This window comes from Bufo gargarizans, chromosome 2 (genome assembly GCF_014858855.1).
Source record: "Bufo gargarizans isolate SCDJY-AF-19 chromosome 2, ASM1485885v1, whole genome shotgun sequence".
NCBI lineage: Eukaryota > Metazoa > Chordata > Amphibia > Anura > Bufonidae > Bufo > Bufo gargarizans.
Window position 1 is genome coordinate 329,933,412 of NC_058081.1, and position 22,821 is coordinate 329,956,232.

Genomic DNA, 22,821 nt, shown 5'->3' on the forward strand with positions numbered 1-22,821 from the left:
GAAATAATTATTGGTCATTAAAGGGGTTGTCTCATCTCAGACATTGATGGCATATAGCTAGTAGGGGGGTCCAACTGTCAGCAGCCCCAGTGATCAGCTGGCTAAGAAGATCTAGCACAACTCTGTACACTGTGCAGTGGCTGGGAAATTCACTGCAATCTCAGTCCCAATAAGGGCCCATGCACACAGTTCTGCAGACCCGCAAAAAAATAGAACATATCCTATTTAAAGGATAGGACATTTCTGTAGGAGTAAAAAAAAGGCAGCATGCACTTGGATGGGATCAATGTTTTGTTGATCTGCAATCTGCAGACAGCATCAGCCCTAACTTCAATATATCCAATCCTAAAGATAGGTCATTGGTATTTAGGCCTTGGAAAACTCTTTCCTTATTTTCCTTTGTAAAATGGGCAATACACTAGGTCAAGTCTTAAGTGACACCTGTTATAGTAGAATGACCTAAGTGCACTCAAAAAAACAAATGTCATGTATAAAATACTTATAATCTGAGTTCACACAGAGTTTCTTTAGCGTGGATTTTGTCTTGGATGCCTCGTCTAAAATCCAAACACAAAACGGGTGTAATCCAGCTTCAATTAATTCAATTGGAAAACCATGTGGTAATTTACATGGTGTCTTTTTTTCCACTCACAGTTTTGAAAATAGAAGTGACAGGATCATTCTTAGTGCGGATTCCCTGCCACTACACATGCAAACCTCCCATTGAAATGGGTAGGATCAAAAAGTGCATGAAAAACCACACAAAAAATAGCAAGGAATTATGAACTCAAGTATAAGAGGAGACTTCCCCGTCTCTTTCATGTACCTTTCCTGCTAATCCCTATATATTACAAGTATAAGAGGAGGCTGCCCTGTCTCTTTCATGTACCTTTCCTGCTAATCCCTATATATTACAAGTATAAGAGGAGGCTGCCCTGTCTCTTTCATGTACCTTTCCTGTTCATCCCTATATATTACAAGTATAAGAGGAGACTGCCCTGTCTCTTTCATGTACCTTTCCTGCTAATCCCTATATATTACAAGTATAAGAGGAGGCTGCCCTGTCTCTTTCATGTACCTTTCCTGTTCATCCCTATATATTACAAGTATAAGAGGAAGCTGCCCTGTCTCTTTCATGTACCTTTCCTGCTCATCCCTATATATTACAAGTATAAGAGGAAGCTGCCCTGTCTCTTTCATGTACCTTTCCTGTTCATCCCTATATATTACAAGTGTAAGAGGAGGCTGCCCCGTCTCTTTCATGTACCTTTCCTGCTCATCCCTATATATTACAAGTATAAGAGGAGGCTGCCCCGTCTCTTTCATGTACCTTTCCTGTTCATCCCTATATATTACAAGTATAAGAGGAAGCTGCCCTGTGTCTTTCATGTACCTTTCCTGCTCATCCCAATATATTACAAGTATAAGAGGAGACTGCCCCGTCTCTTTCATGTACCTTTCCTGTTCATCCCTATATATTACAAGTATAAGAGGAAGCTGCCCTGTCTCTTTCATGTACCTTTCCTGCTCATCCCTATATATTACAAGTATAAGAGGAGGCTGCCCTGTCTCTTTCATGTACCTTTCCTGTTCATCCCTATATATTACAAGTATAAGAGGAAGCTGCCCTGTCTCTTTCATGTACCTTTCCTGTTCATCCCTATATATTACAAGTATAAGAGGAGACTGCCCCGTCTCTTTCATGTACCTTTCCTGCTCATCCCTATATATTACAAGTATAAGAGGAGGCTGCCCCGTCTCTTTCATGTACCTTTCCTGTTCATCCCTATATATTACAAGTATAAGAGGAGACTGCCCCGTCTCTTTCATGTACCTTTCCTGCTCATCCCTATATATTACAAGTATAAGAGGAGGCTGCCCCGTCTCTTTCATGTACCTTTCCTGCTCATCCCTCTATATATTACAAGTATAAGAGGAGACTGCCCTGTCTCTTTCATTTACCTTTCCTGCTCATCCCTATATATTACAAGTATAAGAGGAGACTGCCCTGTCTCTTTCATGTACCTTTCCTGCTCATCCCTAAATATTACAAGTATAAGAGGAGACTGCCTTGTCTCTTTCATGTACCTTTCCTGTTCATCCCTATATATTACAAGTATAAAAGAAAGCTGCCCTGTCTCTTTCATGTACCTTTCCTGCTCATCCCTATATATTACAAGTATAAGAGGAAGCTGCCCCGTCTCTTTCATGTACCTTTCCTGCTCATCCCTATATATTACAAGTATAAGAGGAGGCTCCCCCGTCTCTTTCATGTACCTTTCCTGCCCATCCCTATAAATTACAAGTATAAGAGGAGACTGCCCTGTCTCTTTCATTTACCTTTCCTGCCCATCCCTATATATTACAAGTATAAGAGGAGACTGCCCTGTCTCTTTCATTTACCTTTCCTGCTCATCCCTATATATTACAAGTATAAGAGGAGACTGCCCTGTCTCTTTCATGTACCTTTCCTGCTCATCCCTATATATTACAAGTATAAGAGGAGACTGCCCTGTCTCTTTCATGTACCTTTCCTGTTCATCCCTATATATTACAAGTATAAGAGGAAGCTGCCCTGTCTCTTTCATGTACCTTTCCTGCTCATCCCTATATATTACAAGTATAAGAGGAAGCTGCCCCGTCTCTTTCATGTACCTTTCCTGCTCATCCCTATATATTACAAGTGTAAGAGGAGGCTGCCCCGTCTCTTTCATGTACCTTTCCTGCTCATCCCTATATATTACAAGTATAAGAGGAGACTGCCCTGTCTCTTTCATGTACCTTTCCTTCTCATCCCTCTATATATTACAAGTATAAGAGGAAGCTGCCCTGTCTCTTTCATGTACATTTCCTGCTCATACAATGCATGCCTATACTATGTCAGTTTCTATTCAATACATTTCACTTTTGGTGGATTATCACTAATCCTGCTATTTGCAGATACTGTATATAGCTAAGGCTTCAGGCAGCACATATAAAATGTCTATCATTAAAATTGAAAATGTTCTGAAAGGCACTGCTCACTCATCACTGGTTACAATTTCAGCAGCAAATTCACTATTGAATTGTTAATGCTTTATGTCTTTCTTTCCTTAATCACTTACGCTTCCACGGCTGACTTTTTACCTTAAGAAAATGAAAGTCTGATTGCACACAGCGGGGAAAATGGCTCCATTATTTCGTTGCATTGTTTGCGTTATTCGATACTAGCATTATTTTTTTATTAAGCAGCAATGATTGAAAAGTTCTGACATTTCAATTACTTGTAGCAGGACGGCATGTTGGCAGGGACGCAAACTAATAAAAAAGCCAAGATTAATCTTGCATTTTTGTGCATTGTTTGATTTAGAAAATGGTGTTGAGAATATCTGGAACAGAAAACATGGCTTTGCCTTCAAAGCAAAGCTCAGCATTGTATCTGCTTATTGCTCTGTGTGATATATTCCAGTTATCTTTGTTTAGAAAATAAATTATAATAAAAGTTTAATAACCTGGAACTCTTGAGATTAAAGACTATGGACACCTTCGGGGCAATTTCTTTTATGATTGCATCTTACTCATATTGGGCAAAAACATATTTTTTCAATTGGTGTTTATTAAAGGGCTTCTGTCAGCCCACTAAACCGTTTTTTATTTTTTGTTTACTAATAATCCCTATACTGCGAGCTGTGCATACATAAGTTAAATAATCATTTTGGTTCAGTAGAATTTGATAAAAAGCTATTTTTAAAATATGCTAATTACCTTGCTACCAGCAAGTAGGGCGGCTACTTGCTGGTAGCAGCCGCATCCTCCGATCCTAATGACGCCCCCTCCGCATTGTGATTGACAGGGCCAGGGAACGGAATCGTTCTCTGCTGGCCCTGCCTGTTTACATTCAATATCTGGCGCCTGCGCCGCGGCTGTACCTATCTTCAATCTGCGCAGGCGCACGGAGAGGCGGCCGCTCAATCCTTAATGCGCCCACGCCGGGTGTAGATGTGACGTCATCGGCGCAGGATGGAGCGGCCGAGCGAGCGGCCGCCTCTCAGTGTGCCTGCGCAGATTGAAGATAGGTACGGCCGCGGCGCAGGCGCCAGATTTTGAATGCAAACAGGCAGGGCCAGCAGAGAACGATCCCCATCGCTGGCCCTGTCAATCACAATGCGGAGGGGGCGTCATTAGGATCAGAGGATGCGGCTGCTACCAGCAAGTAGCCGCCCTACTTGCTGGTAGCAAGGTAATTTGCATATTTTAAAAATAGCTTTTTATCAAATTCTACTGAACCAAAATGATTATTTAACTTATGTATGCACAGCTCACAGTAGGGATTATTAGTAAACAAAACAAAAAAAAAACGGTTTAGTGGGCTGACAGAAGCCCTTTAAAAAGTTCCATTTTTGTGTTACAAGAGTTAAAAAATCTGTCTGTTTGCAGAATATCACTTTTTATTCCCGTCAGCTGATGGCTCATGTGAAGCGTTATGTCTGATCTCCTGACCTCATGAACATTCATTATAGCTTAACTGTCATCAAACGCAGGGGCACACCACCAATTAGGCAGGGTGAGGCGATTGCCTCAAGCAGCGCCAGGTAGGGACAAGTGCCGGGCGGCAGCAGGGCTGTGGGCAAGTGAGCGCTTCCATTGTGAAAGTTCTCATCTCTGCATATTCAACTGTATCGGCCAGGACAGCACTACAGTTGAATGCTGAGGTAGGGCACTGGAGCGATGTCTCCCTGCCCTGCCATTTCCTCTGATAGGCTTCAGGATGTCGCAGGAAACATCATGACTTCATCATCATTACGTCGTCTGAGATGGGGTGCATACAGCTAAAGGCAGAGACCAGAAGAGTCCTGTGTCCTGCACCAAATCAATGACAGCCGGATGGAGGTAAGTATTTCATATCTGAGGGACGCCATATGGGGACATTGGGGGCACTAAAAAGGGTCATTTTTTTGTACTGGCACACATTAAAAGGTGTGCCACTATGAAGACATTAGTTCCACTGGGGCACCAAAAAGGCAGTATTTTTTGTACTGGCACACATTATAAGGGAATATTTTTGTACTGGCACATAGAAGGGGCACTTTTTTGTATTGGCACACATACAGGGGCATTTTTCTACTTGTACATGTTCTAAGGGGGTATTTTTTGTACTGGCACACATAAGGGAATATTTATTTGTACTGTGTTATTTGCACACATTATCAGGGGACTTTTTTGTACTGGTACACATTATAAAAGGGGCATTATTGTACTGGCACACATTATAAGGCTTATTGCACACAAACGTGTGTGCTCCGTGGCCGTATTGCGGACCGCATTTGCGGATCCGCAATACACGGACACAGTTCCGTGTGCATTCCGAATCACAGATGCAGACCCAGCCACTTCAATGGGTCCGCAAATACGGAGAAGCGGAACGGAACCCTACGGAAGCACTACGGAGTGCTTCCGTGGGGTTTTGTCCAGTACTTCTGTTCCTCAAAAACATAGAACATGTCCTACCTTTTTGCGGAACGGCCGGATCGCGGACCCATTAAAGCGAATGGCTCCGTGATCCGTTGCGGCTGCCCACGGTGGGTGTTCGTGCAATTCTTTTAGGCCGCAGCACGGCCACGGGGCGCACACGTTCCTATGCAAGAGGCCTAAGGGTTATTTTTTGTACTGACGCACATTGTAAGGTTTTTTTTGTACTGGCACACATTATAAGGGTTATTTTTTTACTGGCACACATTAGAAGGCATTTTTTCTACTGGCACACATTACAAGGGGAAGTATTACTACTGGGAGACATTATAGTGGGCGTTATTACTACTGAGGGACTATAGGGAACATGATTACTAATATCGGCACTATGTGGGTATTATTCTGGGGCACAATGGGGGACATTATTACTATCGGGGGCACTGTTAACACTAAGGTCACTCTGCCAGAGACTTATTTTTAATCACGTATATCACTGAAAGGTTTTTATCCCTGTTCAGGATGCAAAACATGCCGCAACAAAATACTGTAAGCACCAGCCCGATTTTAATGTAGAGAATAGGGAAGTGAAATTTAAAATCCATAATTACATCATCTGTAAGTCGATGGGAGTGATATATTTTTTAAAGTGTCCCTGCAAAAATATTTATGTAGGGAGAACAAAGCGTGCATTGCAAATAAGGATATGTGAACATATCAACAACATAAAAAAGAAATTTGACAGTCACCCAAAACTATAAAGAAATAGAAAAAAATACAGCCAGATAAAATAAACGGGGGAGGGTGATTATATTAAACAAATGTCACGGGCAGAAAGCCAATGGATATACAATTTGAACAGTTTAGCACCTGGAGGGTTAAATCAGGAGATATAATTGTTGCCTTTTAAATATTTTAAATAATTAAAATAATAAGTAAATAAAGATAATAAAAAATTATGCTATCAGCTGTGTTTCTGCCCGCAGTGCCGCACGGCGATGGATGACACCTCCTACACTGTAGCAGGAGCAGGTCAGGCCACCTGCTGGAAGTGATAGTGAGAGAGCTGAGGAGAAGGCAGAAGCAATTTGTCAGTGCTTCTGCCTTCTCCTTGGATTAATGAGCGGCTCGATGAGCGGCTTGGGGCAGAGGAGCGCAGAGCTGCAGGGTCAGGAAACCCTGATCGGCTCTGCCTTCTACAAACCCCTGGTTTCCCCTGTAACTGGGGCTCCTTTGGATGCCCCAGTTAGGCCCCTTGCAGACGACCGTGTCTGGAATAGGTCCGGATGCGTTGCGAATGCGTTCAGTGAAAAATATGCGATTTCGCAGGCAAAGTCATTCAGTTTTGCCTGCGATGGAGTTCAGTTGTTCAGTTTGTATTGAACGGGTGCAATGCAATTTGAGGAGTTTTGCACACGCTTGATAAAAAACTGAATGTATACAAACAACATCTCTTAGCAACCATCCGTGAAAAACGCATTGCAAATGCACTTGCTTGCGGATGCGATGCAATTTTCACGCAGCTCCATTCACTTTTAAGGGGCCATATAGAACATGCGTGAAAACCAACGCACATGTACACAGCCCCATTGAAATGACTGGGTCCGGATTCCGTGCGGGTGCAATGTGTTTGCATCACACACTGTACCCGCGTGGAATACTCGCTTGTGTGAAAGGGGCCTTACAGTGGAAATAGTACAAAAAAAGTCTCTCATTGTCTCCCAAAGGTCTTTCAGTGACCTCTTGTGGACAAATTATGTGGAAAAAATAGATAAAAGAAAGTTATAAAAAAATTTTTAAAAAAAATATTTTTGAAAACTACAAACCGGATTCCCAAAAAGTTGGGACACTAAACAAATCGCGAATAAAAACTGAATGCAATGATGTGGAGATGGCAAATGTCAATATTTTATTTGTAATAGAACGTAGATGACAGATCAAACGTTTAATCCGAGTAAATGTATCATTTTAAAGGAAAAATATGTTGATTCAAAATTTCACGGTGTCAACAAATCCCCAAAAAGTTGGGACAAGTAGCAATAAGAGGCTGGAAAAAGTAAATTTGAGCATAACGAAGAGCTGGAAGACCAATTAACACTAATTAGGTCAATTGGCAACATGATTGGGTATAAAAAGAGCTTCTCAGAGTGGCAGTGTCTCTCAGAAGCCAAGATGGGTAGAGGATCACCAATTCCCACAATGTTGCGCAGAAAGATAGTGGAGCAATATCAGAAAGGTATTACCCAGCGAAAAATTGCAAAGACTTTGCATCTATCATCATCAACTGTGCAGAACATCATCCGAAGATTCAGAGAATCTGGAACAATCTCTGTGCGTAAGGGTCAAGGCTGCAAAACCATACTGGATGCCCGTGATCTCCGGGCCCTTAAACGACACTGCACCACAAACAGGAATGCTACTGTAAAGGAAATCACAGAATGGGCTCAGGAATACTTCCAGAAACCATTGTCAGTGAACACAATCCACCGTGCCATCCGCCGTTGCCAGCTAAAACTCTACAGTGCAAAGAAGAAGCCATTTCTAAGCAAGATCCACAAGCTCAGGCGTTTTCACTGGGCCAGGGATCATTTAAAATGGAGTGTAGCCAAACGGAAGACTGTTCTGTGGTCAGACGAGTCACGATTCGAAGTTCTTTTTGGAAATCTGGGACGCCATGTCATCCGGACCAAAGAGGACAAGGACAACCCAAGTTGTTATCAATGCTCAATTCAGAAGCCTGCATCTCTGATGGTATGGGGTTGCATGAGTGCGTGTGGCATGGGCAGCTTGCATGTCTGGAAAGGCACCATCAATGCAGAAAAATACATTCAGGTTCTAGAACTACATATGCTCCCATCCAGACATCATCTCTTTCAGGGAAGACCCTGCATTTTTCAACAAGATAATGCCAGACCACATTCTGCATCAATCACAACATCATGGCTGCGTAGGAGAAGGATCTGGGTACTGAAATGGCCAGTCTGCAGTCCAGATTTTTCACCTATAGAGAACATTTGGCGCATCATAAAGAGGAAGGTGCAACAAAGAAGGCCCAAGACGATTGAACAGTTAGAGGCCTGTATTAGACAAGAATGGGAGAGCATTCCTATTTCTAAACTTGAGAAACTGGTCTCCTCGGTCCCCAGACGTCTGTTGAGTGTTGTAAGAAGAAGGGGAGATGCCACACAGTGGTGAAAATGGCCTTGTCCCAACTTTTTGGGGATTTGTTGACACCATGAAATTCTGATTCAACATATTTTTCCCTTAAAATGGTACATTTTCTCATTTTAAACTTTTGTTCCGTGATTTATGTTCTATTCTGAATAAAATATTAGAAGTTGGCACCTCCACATCATTGCATTCAGTATTTATTCACGATTTGTATAGTGTCCCAACTTTTTGGGAATCCGGTTTGTAAATAAAAATACACTGCTTGTCCCAAAAAAAGTTGCCAATAGTTATGAGCCTCCTATTGGATAATTACTGCATGGGTGATTATATTTCAGCTGGCAACAAGTTATTTAACCCGAACCGGTGCAATGAGTTGCTTCTCATTTCTTAAACAACCATGTCGAAAGACACATCTCGTGGTCGTGGAAGAAATGTCAGTCTGTTTGAGAAGGGTCAAATCATTGGCATGCATCAAGCAGAGAAAACATCTAAGGAGATTGCAGAAACTACTAAAATTGGGTTAAGAACTGTCCAACACTTTATTAAAAACTGGAAGGATAGTGGGGACCCATCGTATTCGAGGAAGAATGTGGCGGGAAAAAAATCCTGAATGATCGTGATCAGCGATCACTTAAACGTTTGGTGAAATCAAATCGAAGAAAAACAACAGAAGTCAGGGTTATGTTTAATAGTGAAAGTAAGAGCATTTCCACATGCAAAGGGAACTCAAGGGATTGGGACTGAACAGCTGTGTAGCCGTAAGAAAACCACTAATCAGTGAGGCAAACCAGAAAAAAAAGGCTTCCATTTGCTACTGAGCACAAAGAATGGACTCTGGAGCAATGAAAGAAGGTCATGTGGTCTGATGAGTCCACATTTACCCTGCTCCAGGAGTGATGGGCACATCAGGGTAAGAAGAGAGGAAGATGAAGTGATGCACCCATCATGCCTAGTGCCTACTGTACAAGCCTCTGGGGGCAGTGCTATGATCTGGGGTTGCTGCAGTTGGTCAGGACTAGGTTCAGTAACTGTATGTGCTCCAAGAATGAGGTCAGCTGACTACCTGAACATACTGAATGACCAGGTTATTCCATCAATGGATTTTTTTGTTCCCTGATGGCACAGGCATATTCCAAGATGACAATGCCAGGATTCATCGGGCTCAAATTGTGAAAGAGTGGTTCAGGGAGCATGAGACATCATTTTCACACATGGATTGGCCACCACAATGTCCAGAACTTAACCTCATTGAGAATTTTTGGGATGTGCTGGAGAAGGTTTTGCGCAGCAGTCAGACTCTACCATCATCAATGCAAGATCTTGGTGAAAAATGTATGCAACACTGGATGGAAATAAATCTTGTGACATTGCAGAAGCTTATCGAAACAATGCCACATCGAATGCGTGCCGTAATCATAGCTAAAGGCGGTCCCACGAAATATTTTTGGTGGCAACTTTTTTTTGGGGACGGGCAGTGTATAGTAAAATACAAATAAAAGAAAAAAAGACATAAGATATTATGTGGACAAAAAATAGAATATTAAGAAAAAATAAAATACCATAAAAAGAAAAAAAAGAAAGCGCGAAAAAAAAGTGTTCACTGTCCCCCAACAAATAAAATATAAAATTTAAATAAATAAAATGCAAATAAAATAAAAAAATAAAAAGGAAAACGTGCAAAATAATAAAGTGTTCATTGTCCCCCAACAGTCTTTTTATGACCTCTTGGGGGACATTTTATGTAGCAAAAATATATATATAAAAAAAAAAAAAAAAGTAATAAACCAATTATAAAAAAATAATACAATAAAATATTAATAAAATACAAAAAAAAGTAAAAAGTATAAATAAAAAGGTGCAAATAAAAAAAAAGGGTCAGTGTTCCGCAAAGGTCTTTTTATGACCTCTTGGGGGACATATCATGTAGCAGAAATATATAAAAAATTAAGTTAAAAAAAGATCAAAAATGAATAAAATTCATAAAAGAAAAAACACCCACACCAACCAAAATAGTCACCATTACTGCCCCATTCACATGAAACTATACATATTACATAACAAAATGGCCTACACAAAATAGGGAACTAATTATAATAATTTATTTTGGTGTCAGTGTACATATTTAAAGAATAAGGAGCTATAGTTTGAAAACAAATATTTTTAAAAAATGTTTTCTATATTTTTCCCAAATAAAACTACAAAAAAATTAATTATAAAGCCCTATGTGTCACGTAAAAAAAATTTTGCAAAAATTATTTTGGTAGTTCAACAAATAAGATAGTTATAGCCATTTGAACCACTGGTGCTTAATCACTAAAAAGTGTCTGGTCATTAAAGGGTTAACCAATGAGCGTCTTCCCCACTAGTAAGTTAAAGTGCTAACTATTTATTGCAGGGCTCCTATAACTGGGGGCAGGAGGAGGTAATAATCAGTGAGTGCAGGCCTCTGCAGTGTAGGAAAGTGCTTACTGGTTATTGCAGTGCCCCTATAACTGGGGGCAGGAGGAGGTAATAATCAGTGAGTACAGGCCTCTGCAGTGAAGGAAAGTGCTTACTGGTTATTGCAGGGCTCCTATAACTGGGGGCAGGAGGAGGTAATAATCAGTGAGTGCAGGCCTCTGCAGTGAAGGAAAGTGCTTACTGGTTATTGCAGGGCTCCTATAACTGGGGGCAGGAGGAGGTAATAATCAGTGAGTGCAGGCCTCTGCAGTGAAGGAAAGTGCTTACTGGTTATTGCAGGGCCCCTATAACGGCAGGAAGTGATAATAACCAGTGAGTGCATGCCTCTGCAGTGAAGGAAAGCGCTTACTAGTTATTGCAGGGCCCCTATAATGGCAGGAGGCGGTAATAACCAGTGAGTGCCATCCCCTGCATTGAAGAAAAGCACTTACTGGTTATTGCAGGGCTCCTATATCTGGGGGCAGGAGGCGGTAATAATCAGTGAGTGCAGGCCTCTGCAGTGAAGGAAAGCACTTACTGGTTATTGCAGGGCCCCTATACCTGGGGGCAGGAGGAGGAATGAAGGCAGAATGACTGTGGTAGTGATCATTCTTCCCCAATTACTTTGCATTGGCTTGTGTAATACGCCAATGCAAATGAGCTTATTACACAATGACAATGACATGACTGTGTGCCACTAATTATTGAAGGGGGCACTATCTGTGTGGTACTAGTATTTTCAAGGGGATTATCTGTTTCTGCAGTACAGTATTGGGGGGCACTGTGGACACATTATTGGGGGTGGCAGAAGATGGGAGGATGATGGAAAAGTAGGAAACTAAGATGTCTGTGTGTCAAACTCTGCAGAGACAAGAGATGGCTGAAAGAAATCATCATGGCTTTCTGGTCCAAAAATAGAAGATGAGGGGAAAGAGAACATCTACATCAAAGGAGACATCACTGGATTGAAGCGCTGTATGTAATGTTTTCCAAGTATGGCTTTAAAAGTAGAGGTGTAGGGAGGGGTTAGGTTAGAGTTTGTCATGGGAAGGGTGCCCCCCCCCCCCCCCCTGATCAAACTTATAAGAATATGGCTTAAAGTGTTACTGTCATTTCACTACCAAAAATGAAATTCCTAACATATGTGATGCTGAAGGGAAGATATTCATGAAGCTTTATTTTTCAGTTAACCTCCCCCACTACCCCAGAGCAGTGTGTATCCTCCCACATCCAGCTAACCAAAGACAGATAAGACCAATCAGAATGCAGATAACTTTCCCACTACCCCAGAGCAGTGTGTATCCTCTCATATCCAGCTAACCAAAGACAGACAAGACCAATCAGAATGCAGATAACTTCCCCCACTACCCCAGAGCAATATGCATCCTCTCACATCCAGCTAACCAGAGACAGACAAGACCAATCAGAATGCAGATAACATCCCTCACTACACCAGAGCAGTGTGTATCCTCTCACATCCAGCTAACCAGAGACAGACAAGACCAAATCAGAATGCAGATACCTTCCCCCACTACCCCAGAGCAGTGTGTATCCTCTCACATCCAGCTAACCAGAGACATACAAGACAATCAGAATGCAGATAACCTCCCCCACTATCTCAGAGCAGTGTGTATACTCTCACATACAGCTAACCATAGACAAGCCCTGCAATTACATGAAATCAGTAAGAAAGCACGTGTTTTAGCCTCCTAATAGTCAAATGTCAGCTCTGCAGCTGTTCCCTCATTCTCCTCCACACTGACAGGGAGGGGGGGCTGCTTTAGCTGCTCATATCTCTGGTTTGGTACCAGCTAAAGATATGGGATTTGTATTGTTTGACATTCCAAGCTTTCAGACAATACCAGAATGACAGCAATATGTTCAGTACAGGGAAAATTTTAAAGCAAAAAAGCATTTATACAGCAGGGTGTACTATACCATTAGGGTATAAAAATGAAACGGTAGTTACACTTTAAATAAGTGTTTATGAGGTCAGGAGATCAGAGATAAGGTTTCACATGAGCCGTCAGCTGAAAGGAATAAGAAGTGATACTCTAACTCAAAAAATGGCTGAACATTTTTAATAAAGACCAATTGAAAAAATATTTTTTAGTCCAAAATGAGTAAAATGCAATCATAAAAGAAAATGCCCAGCAGGTGTCCATAGCCTTTGAAGGAGTTATTCCAGACCTTTTAAATGTATGGCCTATCTTCAAACATTTTGGCACATGGAATGATTCCTGGCACCACCACCAATCAGCTGTTTGAAGCCCACATTCATTAGTCACATGGCCTAGGTGTTGCTCAGTGCCATTCAAGTAAATGGGCCTGGCCTGCGATACCAAGTACAGCCACTATACAATGAACAGCGCTGTGCTTGGTATGCTGAGAGGAAGCTGCAGTGCTTCATAGATCTGATTGTGGTGGTGCTAAGTGTCAGAACCCCACCAATCATATATTGATCAAAATATTACTTCTGGAAAACTACTTTAGTGGGCAAACATAAAGTATGCCATACAGGTGCCCTGCAGCCCCAGTTGTGTGGAAACGTGTAGTACACTGCATTAAACTGTATCAAAAAATATATATACTGTGCAAATCCTCGCTGGATTATAAAAGAAGGTGAAGTATAAGGCTATGTTCACATAATTCACATAGGGGAATGAAAGAAAAACATAAAAATCATTGAATCCTTACCTTTACTAGAAATGCTTGACAGTCACTGACATAATCATATTCCAGACCATCAAAAGTGTAGTAATGGCGATCACCATATACAGTGCACACTGAAGGACAAGGATAACTGGTGCAGTTAAAAATTCCTCTTTTACAAACACTGCAAGGAACAAGACATTGAACAAGAGGCTGAGTAATGCAGTGCAAGATTTGACCAGACACATATGTAACTGCAATGTTGTGCATATTCAGATGACTCCGTTTTTTTACTATTTCACCACTATTTCCACAGAGATTAAAAAATCATTGCAGAATCACAATAAAACTCCAACAAGGAGTTCATGCGTGAAGGTAGCCTTTTGTTTCTTGCCACTGCCGCGGAGATCCCATTCATTTCTATGGAATCACCGCTGCTCAGCAATCTTGGCTGTGACCAGTGTCGCCGTGTAGACCTTGCCTAAAGTAGTTTTGTGGGAGTTCAGTATTGATGGTATATCCTCAGGAATGGTCATCAGTATCTGATCTATGGGGATCCAACTCCCAGCACTCCATCCAATCAGCTGTTTGAAGAGACAACGGCGCTCTGGTGAGTGCTGCAGCCAGCATACCAAGTAGTAATAAGCAAAGCAAACTTCGGATGCTACATCCGAAGTCACTCCGTTCAAAACTTTGGAACTAGTTCAAAACCAGTCAGAACCGAAGTCGAGTTCGGTTTCACATTTTAAAGTGGTTTTACACTTTAAAAATCAATTACCAAAGTTATTCAACAAAATCACACACGACTTCGCGATTAACTAACTACGGCTCATCGGAGCCCATACATTCTGATACTGTAAAGAGATGGATCTGTGATTTGGTGATAACCATTCGTAAAAGATGCAATCTGACCTCAATATATTAAAGCACCCTATATGTATGGCCATACCTAGTAGATCTAATCGAAATCCACTGCTGCAAAAAAAAAAAAAACACATACACTCGAAACGGGCTACTTTATCAGCGGCATAGCTGCAGCTGGTTTTCTGCTGCCTTCAAACTTTGACATGGTCCATACATTTTCCTGGTAATATACATGCTGAGGATTCTCCGTAAAACATTGCTTTATATTTACACCACATGCTTGAAGAAGGCTAAGGAATAGCCGAAACTGCTACTAATGGATTAAAAGCACTGAGTTTTTTTCACTATCTGCCTCTGTTTCTTCTTTTTGTAGATTCAAATAGCCTGAGATTTCTTCCTAGTGGCGTCTGACCTAGGGCTGGATTTAGGGGTGTGTGTATTCCTGCTGAAAGGGGCACTACTGATGACCTGACACCCAAAGCTTGTAACTACCGCAAACCTTAATATTAACTGCACTCTTGTAATATAGACTTTGTGGGGCAGATTTATCAAACTGGTCTAAGGGATGAGCTCTGAATTAAAGGTGGAATCTTATTGGTTTCTATGGTAACTAAATCAGTTTCCTTTACACCAGTTTGATAAATCTCCCCCTGTATACACCAGTGAGATTACTTTTAGGGCTCATGCACATGAACTTATTTTTTATGAGCCCTATGATTCTTCAATTCTAACTTTCTCGTTATGTAGAGCACGTAAGTAGTTGTATGGAGTCGTAAAAGTCATGAAAAGCTCCTTTAGGAAAAATTGATGCAAATTTTTGTTTTTTTAAGAGCTTTTTTTTATTATATGCTTTTTATAGCAACAGTCCATCCAAACAATGCTTTTGAGATTGTGAAAATTATTTTTATTTCCAAACATTATACCTACCATGTATAACATGGTGTAGATATCACTTCCCCAGACAAGTATTCCCAGTCCTTCCATGTACATGGACAGCTATCTGGTACATAGCATTTCCCTTTATACTCTGCCATGCTACAAAAATAGATAAAACATAAAAGTATTCATATGCATTAAAGAACATATGTGTACATAGCTTATGCTAGGTTATTAGCATTACTACTTACCCTGGTGGACAAATGCAACCACTGGCACATAGTGGTGATGGGACACATGTAAAATTCATAGCCAGGTTTGCACATGTAACTTCACAGTTGACACCAGCAGATGGTAAGCCCAGTACAGGGTTTCTGCAATCAAAGTATATCTTTCCTTCTGGACAGGTGTGACCTTCAATATAAAATAATAATGATAATATGGAATTTAGGACACTAAATTACAAATGTGTTATGTATAGAGATTTCTTGAAACTAATTTCAGGTCTAATTTTAATCAGTTGGAAGATTTGATTTGGGTACAAATAAACTTGACGCAAATTGAACCTACACCAATTGAGAGTGGTGGTGACATATATGACAATGGGTAAATGCATTGTTGATGGTGTTAACAAACAGCCTATGTAATACACTATGTAATAGCACTTTAAAAAAAAATCAAAAAATTGTCCATTATTGGAGGCGGCTGTCTGACAATGTTTATACACACGGTAGTATCAGAAAAGGCAGTGGCTTGTTCTCAACAAGTAGTCTAAAATCTATATCTTAATGGGACAGATGCCTGCCCATGTTTATTCTCACAAAGTAGTATCATAATAGGAAATAGTTTGTTCGGAACAAGCAGTTCAAAACGTATTCCTTAACAGGGTCAGATACCAGCTGTGTTTATACATACAGTGCATGGTTAGAAAAAGCATTGGCTTGTTCTGAATAAGCATTCCAGAAATTCTCCCTTTTTCCGGAGCAGCAGTAGTACAGTATGGCAGTAGAAATCGAGGCAGAAGCATCACAATGAAAACAGAGATGATGTAAATGAAAGGCTTCTCTCTGGAGCCTCAGGGAGGACAAGCAGGAGGGATGCGCTGAACCCTTTCTCAAAGACATGGTGTCAGACTCATAGGTTACATCAACATCATCTTGCTGTGATTGAGATTATGAATAAGCCATCCTGTCCACAATGTCATCCTCTTTCTCCACAATAAAAATCTGTCACCCAGCGAAAGCAAGAAGAACTGTGGCCTGCTATTACAACTGGTCGGACAGCTGGTGCTGACTATGCTGCTGCATGCAGTACCACAGACCCCCACATTCTTTATTTTTTTTTGTTTCCAACTACTCTACCCATTGCCACTCCGTCGTTTACCAGACATTTTATTATGAAGCCTATTTAAACAATGAGAAGTCACAGGTTTGGTACACTGATTATTAAATCAGGAAAACTTGCTTTAGTTTTTTTTTGGGGAAAAAGGTGCAAAAAGTATACCCTGCTGGTGATTACTAGGACCCTATTTTCTCAAAAAATCTAGCAATGTTGTTTTTTCTGTGATTCTGCTGCAGCTATTTGCATGTCCTAATTGACCCAATTTAATTCAGCGGCTGAATTGTTGCACAGCATCCTTCAATCTTGTGATGTTTTTCACAGCCAAGATTGCTGTAGCCCCAGCGTAAAAGCAGATTCCGACTTGCATATTAGATTGCACATAAAAGACTGAGCTAATAAGTGTAATGACGCTCAATTATTGATTGGCAAGAGCTCTATGATGAGCTATTGAACAGCATACAGGTCCTTCTAAAAGAATTAGCATATTGTGATAAAGTTCATTATTTTCTGTAATGTACTGATAAACATTAGACTTTCATATATTTTAGATTCATTACACACAACTGAAGTAGTTCAAGCCTTTTATTGTTTTTAATATTGATGATTTTGGCATACAGCTCATGAAAACCCAAAATTCCTATCTAAAAAAATTAGCATATCATGAAAAGGTTCTCTAAACGAGTTATTAACCTAATCATCTGAATCAACTAAGTAACTCTAAACACCTGCAAAAGATTCCTGAGGCTTTTAAAAACATTACTCAAAACCGCAATCATGGGTAAGACTGCCGACCTGACTGCTGTCCAGAAGGCCAGAAAGAAATTTCTGAACGAATAGGCTGTTCCCAGAGTGCTGTATCAAGGCACCTCTGTGGGAAGGAAAATGTGTGGCAGAAAACGCTGCACAACGAGAAGAGGTGACCGGACCCTGAGGAAGATTGTGGAGAAGGACCGATTCCAGACCTTGGAGGACCTGCGGAAGCAGTGGACTGAGTCTGGAGTAGAAACATCCAGAGCCACCATGTACAGGCGTGTGCAGGAAATGGGCTACAGGTGCCGCATTCCCCAGGTCAAGCCACTTTTGAACCAGAAACAGCAGCAGAAGCGCCTGACCTGGGCTACAGAGAAGCAGCACTGGACTGTTGCTCAGTGGTCCAAAGTACTTTTTTCGGATGAAAGCAAATTTTGCATGTCATTCGGAAATCAAGGTGCCAGAGTCTGGAGGAAGACTGGGGAGAGGGAAATGCCAAAATGCCTGAAGTCAAGTGTCAAGTACCCACAGTCAGTGATGGTCTGGGGTGCCATGTCAGCTGCTGGTGTTGGTCCACTGTGTTTTATCAAGGGCAGGGTCAATGCAGCTAGCTATCAGGAGATTTTGGAGCACTTCATGCTTCCATCTGCTGAAAAGCTTTATGGAGATGAAGATTTCATTTTTCAGCATGACCTGGCACCTGCTCACAGTGCCAAAACCACTGGTAAATGGTTTACTGACCATGGTATTACTGTGCTCAATTGGCCTGCCAACTCTCCTGACCTGAACCCCATAGAGAATCTGTGGGATATTGGGAAGAGAAAGTTGAGAGACGCAAGACCCAACACTCTGGATGAGCTTAAGGCCTCTATCGAAGCATCCTGGGCCTCCATAACACCTCAGCAGTGCCACAGGCTGATTGCCTCCATGCCACGCCGCATTGAAGCAGTCATTTCTGCAAAAGGATTCCCGACCAAGTATTGAGTGCATAACTGAACATAATTATTTGAAGGTTGACTTTTTTTGTATTAAAACACTTTTCTTTTATTGGTCGGATGAAATATGCTAATTTTTTTAGATAGGAATTTTGGGTTTTCATGAGCTGTATGCCAAAATCATCAATATTAAAACAATAAAAGGCTTGAACTACTTCAGTTGGTGTGTAATGAATCTAAAATATATGAAAGTCTAATGTTTATCAGTACATTACAGAAAATAATGAACTTTATCACAATATGCTAATTTTTTTAGAAGGACCTGTATACTGTTCATGCACTGGAACCCTCAGCTGTCTGTGTACACCTCTAATTAAAAGTATTTATGGCACAACAGATTAAATTCAGCACCCGAGCATTTCAAGAAGTACATGGCTAATGGATAGTGTCCTATTTGATGTGTTTTACATTTTGAAATCTTAATAGAAATTTGTGTTATAGTAGTAGACACAAATCCATTGGGGTAGATTTACTAAACTATGCATGGCATACGCTTAGACAGGCTGTCTAAATCTACACCAGATTTATCAGGCTGGATGAAAAATCTGGTGCAGGGATAGACACATTTGTCAACTCTATACCAACTATTGGTTGGCTTACTTTGAGACAGAATTTTATGACAGAATTGTGGTGACATTTTGGTATACAATGTTGCATCTTATATCACGCCCCCCTCTCCCACTAAGCCTGCCTTCTTTCCAAGTGAGTCAGTAAAAATTCTAGAAACCTTCATTGCTCTAAATTGCACTAATTTTCTCCACTTTTTAGAAAAATACTAGGCACAGACATATTAGTAAATATGGGCCATTGTCTATATAAATCCCCCATGACTGACCAGTTTGTGAAACTAAGACAGATGACATCCTCTAATCTTAATGCTATAGCGTACCTGTGATGGTTGTAGACGTTTCGGTACATCTCATTGTTCCATTCAAACACTGGCTAGCAAAAAAAGAAAAACATCATTACTTCTGTAATAAGGCAGAGTGTATCACATGAAACGTCTTTTTCTCATGGGAAAGATTCTGGTTTGGGCTTGTATACTTATTATATGTCATATTAAAAGAACTGTTTAAAGGACCAGACATAGACTTATGGAATATCCATCCAATAGGTGGCACCAGAGAGCCTGTTTTTGTACTCTTGGATAAAAGCTTATTTTTACACCATATATAAAAGATGAAGTTTATTCCAATTGTCACAACCAATTTAATTCAACCTGATTATTAATATTTTAATTATATAAATGTAATCTTACCAGGAGCCAAATTGTCTCAAGATCACTTCCCCTGGATGATAGATTCTGCCTTTATAATAACAACGACAGCTTGATCTATGAAGAAGAAATAATTATAGGCCATTTACATTAAGCTGAAAAAATGCTTGGTTCAATACGTGTGAACTCAATGACAACTGTATGCATCTGTAAGCAGTGGCTGCAGGCAAAGGGGTATATCAGCATATTGAAAACAATGTTCTGAATGGCCTACAAATGGTTAAGAAACAATAAAAAAGCTTATACACTGACAATCCCCCATCGTTCTGATGCTACCCTGGTCCCCATTGAGCTCCAATTACTGTTCCTGTTCACGAAACACCAGGAAATGGCTGGGAATACCACTCAGCCAATAACTGACTGAGGCAAGTCATCGCTGCAACAACTGATTGGCTGAGCAGCATTCCCAGCCATTTCCTGCCATATTGAGAACAGGAGCAGGAAGTGGAGAGTAGCAGAAACCAGGACAGCATCAGAATAAAGGTAGAGAAGGATCAGAGAGGTGAACATAAAATTGTTTATTTTTTTAAAGGGGTTTTCTAGGAATAACATGTTGCTGACCAATCCTCAGGATAGGTCATCAATATCTAATCAGTGTGGGTCTGACTCCTGGCACCCCACTGATTAGCTGTTTGAAGAGAAGCACTACAGCCTCTTTCAAGGCCAATGACATCCTGTTCATCAGTTACATGGCCCATGTGCCGCCCAAACCCATTTAAGTGAATGGGCCTGGTCTATTGCACCAAGCACAACCGCTAAACAATGTATGTGTGTTGTGCTTGGTAAGGTATGAGGAGGCTGACCAAAGCCCAGCGACATTGATGACATATCCTGAGGGTATGGTCATCAATACTCTACTCCCAGAAAACCCCTTTGCAGGCTAAGAAGCATTGTTTCAGATGTGTTGGAATACCCTTTTAACTCAATACCTAGATGATAGAACACAGGAGATTTGGATCTTTAAATCAGTAAAACAAAGCTTCAATATATTATGAAATTAGCATAGAATTAGGTAACCTAATAATTGTTAACTAGAAATTGTTTCAGAGACTGACATTCACTTTACATTGATGCAAAATCAAAAACTTACATTGGAACACAAAAACTAAGAGACTCATCAAAGTACTTTCCATCAGGACAGTTACATCCTTCGATACATTCATTAGTGCAGACTTCTCCCAGAGAAAGAGAAGAGCAGGTCTTTCCACAGTAAGAGGAGCACTGGTGGTACAACATGCCATACCGACATATTACTCCTATAAGACAGAAGTCAAATAAGGATACAAATTGTTACAGTAACATCTGCCTAGTCAAACGTCTTTGGGCCAGACATATAGAGTTATTGGGGAGTAGAGAAAAATGAAAGTTACTAATAACAGTAAACATATGCATTAGAGAGCAGCAGAAATTAACATAAAACACTATTGTTTTAGTGGAGTTTTCTTATTGGTTATTGTACTGTATTTTGGCATCTTTTTTTCCAACCATGCAACATTCAAAATTTTCAGGAACTTCTGTACCACAGAGTGCAGGCCAAACTTCCTCTAAACCAATGGGTGATTAGTTTTAAACTTCTTAATGGACCTTGCCCTACATGTACATCATGTAATGCATTTGTAATGTTCACTGTGCTCATGTGATCATCAGGAACCAGGGAACCCCCTCTTAATAAAAACGAAAAACATAAATAAAATAGACATATATAAAATTATATAAAAATGTGCATAGAAAATAAAAAACTACACCTGTCCCCCAAAAAACAATCCTTGTTTGACTGTGTCAATGGATCAAATGGGTAATGGCCCCCAAAATGCAGTGACATAAATTGACCTTCTCCGCAAAATACCGTATGTTTTTAGCATGTATAAAAGTTCTTAGGTGTAAAAAACAATGCTGGAGTTTTATGCCCCTACCACCCCCATCCTGACCTCTCAAAATAAAATAAAATTACTAAAAGCTAAAAAAAATGTGTGCCCTTAATAGCATGGTTCTTAAGGTATTAAAGGTTTAAAGGGAACCTGTTACCAGGATTTTGTGCATAGAGCGGGAAGTACAAAAATGCATAATACTTATTGAATTCGTCTGCAAATGAAATTAAAAGTGTAATTTATATGTTTAGGGCAACACAATGAACATTTAGAAACGCTCAGTGAGGGTAGCATAGTAGAGGTGACAGGTTCCCTTTAAAGGGGTTTTCCGAGATTTTGATACTGATGACCTATCCTCAGGATAGTTCATCAGTATCTGATCATTGGGGGTCTGCCATGGCCTTCTCACAGCTTACCAAGCACAGCGCCATACATTGTACAGTGGCTGTTCTTTGTCTCGCGCTGAGCCCCATTCTCTTCGATGGGGCTAAGTGCGATACCAAGCAAAGCCGCTATGCAATGTACGGCCCTGTGCCATGGCACTCACAGGACCGCAAATGCCTTCTCAAACAGCTGATCGGTGGGGGTACCAGGTGTCAGACCCCCACGGATAATTTTTGCGGGATGAGATGATGGTTTGATTGGTACCATTTTGGGCGAAATATACCTTTTTGATCACTTGGTGTTACACTTTTTGTGAGGCAAGGTGACCAGAAAATGGCTGTTTTGGCACTGTTTTTATTAACTTTTTTTACAACGCTCACCTAGGTGGCAGAGTGGATCATGCAATATTTTTATAGAGCCAGTTGATACAGACGCAGCGATACCTAATACGTACGTACGAAATGTATGTCTACTTTTCTCTTTTTCCCTACACATACGGCGCTGGTATCCTACGGGTTAAGGAAATGACGTCCTAAGAAATCTAACATCACAAGTCACTTTTTCGGCAGGCAGCAGTCTGTCATCAGCAATCTCGAAATGATCACTTGCGTATGTAATTTTAAAATGATGACCACCCAAAATGGTCAAAATCAGTAATTTGGCCGCTTTAGTGTATGACCAGCTTTACTTTGAGATAAAAGGTCACTAATACAGGCCCAAACCAGTAGAGCCAATAACAATTATATTTTTTATATGTATA

The 22,821-nt window shown here is 40.7% G+C and overlaps 1 protein-coding gene across 1 annotated transcript in view; it reads right to left on the reverse strand.

Annotated features, from left to right (window-relative positions):
- OTOGL (otogelin like) overlaps window positions 1-22,821 on the reverse strand; it is a 198,907-nt gene that overhangs the window by 123,882 nt on the left and 52,204 nt on the right. The window contains 6 exon segments of the mRNA XM_044277229.1: window positions 13,753-13,891; window positions 15,499-15,606; window positions 15,699-15,861; window positions 19,423-19,475; window positions 19,792-19,866; window positions 20,900-21,065. Of these exon segments, the coding sequence (XP_044133164.1) occupies window positions 13,753-13,891; window positions 15,499-15,606; window positions 15,699-15,861; window positions 19,423-19,475; window positions 19,792-19,866; window positions 20,900-21,065 (704 nt within the window).